This window comes from Lottia gigantea (assembly GCF_000327385.1).
Source record: "Lottia gigantea unplaced genomic scaffold LOTGIsca_32, whole genome shotgun sequence".
NCBI classification, from domain to species: Eukaryota; Metazoa; Mollusca; class Gastropoda; family Lottiidae; genus Lottia; species Lottia gigantea.
In genome coordinates, this window is record NW_008709073.1 from 1644324 (window position 1) to 1648973 (window position 4650).

Sequence of the window (4650 nt, forward strand, 5' to 3'; positions counted from 1 at the left end):
TCGATGTATTCATATGCCTTATTGTCACATGACAAACTACAGTTATTGGAAAATAAATGCCGGTTTAGCTAACTGGTTTATTGAAGGGAGTGATAGTAGAAATGTAAATATCATTTAATAAGTGATATCAGATGAAACCTACTATTGTCTGAGCAATGGCAAAAAGTTTTGGAATTTTTAAAAAAAAAAATTTTTAAGAGAAGTGGAATATCACCCTCAAAATAGTACTGTTATTCTAAGAATGACTTTGTTATAGTTTTTTGTAAGTTTACATTGAAAAGAAACACATTTCTCTCCTAGAAATTTCAACCCCAAATAAATCGAATATTTTGGCTGAAAATTGTACTCTTAAAAAAATTTTTGAAGACATAATGTGTGCTTGTATTTATATTTTTACATGAACACAAAGACATTATATGACTAACAGTACTATTTTGATGTTGTTATTTCATTAATGTACATATAACAACAAAAAGTCAGGAAACGATGTTGGCAGAAAAATTTTAAAACCAGATGTACAGCAGAAATAACAAATGGCACTGAAATGTTTCTGTGCAAAAAAGTTTGTAGTATTCTAAAAAGTTGTTTCAATAGCATATTATTAAGCCCATTTCATCAAATTTTTTTTGATATTCGCTTTTCATGAGATTTTCATAGTACATACTAGATAATATGAAATGAATGGATACTGTTTCTTTTGTTGTAGGAAAGTTGTTCGTTATTTGTATGTTTATATAAATGTTGGTGTCACAGTCCTATAGCAGCCATGTCTTTATGTTATCTTAGTCAAAATTATCATCATGCTGCACAATTACTACAGACATTGTATCCTTTCAAACATAAGTTGGCCGTGGCTATTCGCACAGCGACGGTGTAAATATGGGCATTAAAAAACATACGGCCATCCCTACCTAACCCTAACAAAGTCACTTAATATCATTCTTGACAATCAAAATGGCTTCACGCTTTAAAAAACCCCAAAAACTAGCGTGCCTTTTGTGTACTATCTTATCCGTACTGTTGTTAGCAGCCATAGTGAACACGCATTGTGACGGTGCAAGTAGCCAATGCAAAATAAGTTTTTCTATAGTAGGCACTAGGCATATCAAAGGGAGGCTACTCTGTGACATTATTTCAGGTCACATTAAATTTTGTATTTGGTTGCAGAACAATGACTGAAAGGAGTTGCCTGTTTTCATGTAAATATAATTCTTGTAGAGTTTCTACTTTTTTAAGGCAGCTAAAGATTGATAGAAATAAAAAATGTGTTAAGACATCATGTGAAACAAACAACCAACCAAGACTGTACACATTAAAGATCTTATGATATTAAGAAAGAGTGGGTGCTGTATTGACCAAATTTCCCTCATTGCCAACTGCACAGTGTTTCCTTTTACTAGTAGGCTTACAATCAAGATATCAAAACTCCATTCATTTATCAGGATATAAAGCTTCATTTTATTCATTTATTTCTGAGTAAAATTATGCCCTTAATTCTAACATAGTGGTGATCTAGAAATAACAGTAGATTTTCTTAAAGAAATAGATAAACTTGTACAGTTAATAGAATCACCTATATTTGCATGTGAGTATAGTTTTACAGCTATTTGTATTGTATATATAGTAAATTGTATGATAGGAGTATTGGTTGTGTGGCAAGGTGCCCAAAATCTAAGGATGTACTTTGGCTTAAAATGCCAGTGTTTGTCCAGAATTTGCAAACTATTCCCAAAAACATCTTGATTTAGAGTCCTGCCTAGCTGTGCTCTATGTTTATGTTTGATGATCTTATTTGACTTGAAAAATACCCTTGTGATGCCCAAAATCTCCAAACTATTCCCAAAAATCTTATTGATACCCACAGTGACTTATTGTTTTTGTTTAACTATAACTTTAAGTATATAATAAAATGCTTCACACACTTTTGTCCAATATTTACAGCATTTACTTTTATCAAAGCATTAAAAAATTTGCACTGAGCTCACTAATTTTAACTGTATTTCAGATCTAAGGTTACAGTTATTAGATACAGAGAACAATCAAGATTTATTACATAGTTTATATGGGTTATTAATGATATTACCTCAATCAGAGGCTTTTAAATTATTACATTATAGATTAGAGTGTGTCCCTAAATATCATCCTTCTTTTAAATCAAGGTAAGTGTTTTAATAGTCTGGGGCTTAGACACTTTTTTTACTTTTGTCGGCAAATTATTCTTACCTTATCTACTCTAGATTTTCCGGAATAAGTTTTTCAGCAAAACAATTAAACAAGTCTGACTTTGTTGATAGCATTGTGGTACAGGATGTCTAATTGTATCAAGTTATTGAGCTCAATTTTTAGCCAATTTGTACCAAGGCCTAGAATAGTCCGAAACATCTGCCTCTATTCTTGCCTCTGAAAGCCTTTTTGCAGTGATGCCCCAGTTTTTTTTCTGACTCTACTCCAGCTGACTATTGTCAAAATAGCTATCAGAGGCTGGAATAGAGGCGGATGTTTTGAAATAGGCCTCTAAGAGACAGTATACTAAACTAAGTGCAGGAGAAATGGATATAGGATTTTCAAACTGTTGATAGTTGGAAGGAGGCAAATATTGAGAAACTGAACATCTGTATGGTTTATTATCTGGTAAAGCTAAAAATAAGATCTCTACTTTATCTTGATGTAATTCTGAATTTTAGTACCGGTAATAATACACATTCACAAAGAAAAGAACAAAGACCATTGGTGGCTAGAATAGATTTTAATAACCTGCTACAACACTTTCTTCATGTTCAATCAAAACATAAATTATTCAAAAAACAACAAATAGCATTAAAGTTACAATCTGTTAAAAAATTAGCCTTATGATCTTAGCTTTTATTTTATGTTATTTTTACCAAATTTTATTAATATTCCAATTTACAACTATTTCTGCCAAATTATATCATTATATATTCAATAGAACATCAATCACAAGATATTTTGGCGTAATTAATTCTTAATCAAAATTACTTTGAATGTTATTGCAATGGAATTTTATTGTTAAGATGTGTTTTAGTTAAGGGTTATATTGATATGAAAATTGTTTGTTTTTGTCATATATATTTCCAGTTATCTCTCCAACTTGTCTCTTAAAATGTCAAGTTTATACATGTCAGTTTTGAATCTTATCCTTGGGCAAATACACCTAATTTTGATCCTTTGGAGGCAGTGGCATTTTTTTAAAGCATTATGATTCCCTGGTTCCCAACCTGGGATGTTTTCACCCCCTGGGGGTGTGGGACTAGGGTGTCAGGGGTGTGGCCAACTGGTGTAGGAGAAGAATTTGTTTTGAATCAACACATGCTGGAATTATGGATGAAAGGTCCAGGTATGAAGGCTGAGAAAGATTGGGAACCACTGCATTAGGCGGGGGGGGGCCAAGTGGGGACCACATAATTGAAGAGGGGTGGGGCCAGTAGCACCAGGCATTTAAGAACTCATTGGTTTTAAATTTGAAATTGCGACAAGCAAACACCGGGCCAGCCGAATTAAAGTTAATGCACCAAAACTAGATATTCTGCCATGATTATGTTAAATTTTGTATATGTATCGGGGACACTGATAGCATCAATTTGCACCATTCCAATTTTTAATCAATCGTTTGTGATTCCTGCAATTCCACAAAAACTAAGTTTTTGAAGACATCACTGCAAAATATGATTTATCACATAAGACCCGTAGTGATTAATATGACATCACTAATGATAACAGTATCAATCTGCAATTTCAAGGGATGTATGTTGAAAACTCCAACACCTTTGAGATATCATATTTTGAAAATAAAAGTCATGCCATGATATAGATGTTTTTGAATATAGTTTGTAATTTGGTCTACACAACTCATTTAATATATTCCAATAGTATAATGCATTCCAAATCTAATGATTCCCATTGTATAGAAATAAGACCAGACCAATTTATTTTCTTGTTTTACAGATCTTCCTACCTCAATCTTCCAGAAATCAGGAGAAAAAAAAACCAAACCAATTTATTCCTTTTAAAAAAAAATTCATCATCAGAAACTTTTGTTATTAATAAGCGTTGATTAAATCAATAGTAAGAAAGTAGAAAAATCCAGGCCAGTCTTGGCTTTCAACATTTTTTTCTCATGCAAATTTGGCCTTTTTGCTTTGATTTTTTCCCCTCCTGCCTTCTTCAAGAAAATATCCATAAAACAAGAAAAATAAATTGGTCTGGCCTAATGTTGAATAAAAATCAAATCCAACATAATTCCCTGTGAAACCGTATAACTGTCTGAGCAAATTAAATAGTTTTTAAATTTTTTGATATTTTTAAAGAGAATTGGAATATCAGCCTCACAATAGTACTCATAGTCTAAGAATGTATTTGGGTTGATAAAAATATGCACTTTTATAAGTTTACATTGACAAGTAACTTATTTCCTTCCCAGAAATTTCAACTCCAATAAGTCACAAATTTTGGCTGAAAATGGGTCTCTGTAAAAGCAAATTTTGACGACATACTGTATGCTTATGTTAATATTTTTATCAAAGTAATGACATTCTAAGATTAACAGTACTATTTTGAGGCTGCTATTCCAATTCTCATAAAAATAATAGAAAAATTAAAAAAAACTTTTACTTTGCTCAGGCAATAATTATT

General features: G+C 31.7%; 1 protein-coding gene across 1 annotated transcript in view; it reads left to right on the plus strand.

The window, feature by feature from the left end:
* The window catches only part of LOTGIDRAFT_119746 (hypothetical protein), a gene marked incomplete at both ends in the record, with an annotated part of 11496 nt that extends 8643 nt beyond the window's left edge, over positions 1-2853 (plus strand). Inside the window, 4 exons of the mRNA XM_009058028.1 lie at positions 707-825; positions 1506-1585; positions 2006-2159; positions 2685-2853. Coding sequence (XP_009056276.1) covers positions 707-825; positions 1506-1585; positions 2006-2159; positions 2685-2853 — 522 coding nt within the window. The remainder of the gene's footprint in view (positions 1-706; positions 826-1505; positions 1586-2005; positions 2160-2684) is intronic.
* Between the last annotated feature and the right edge of the window lie 1797 nt (positions 2854-4650).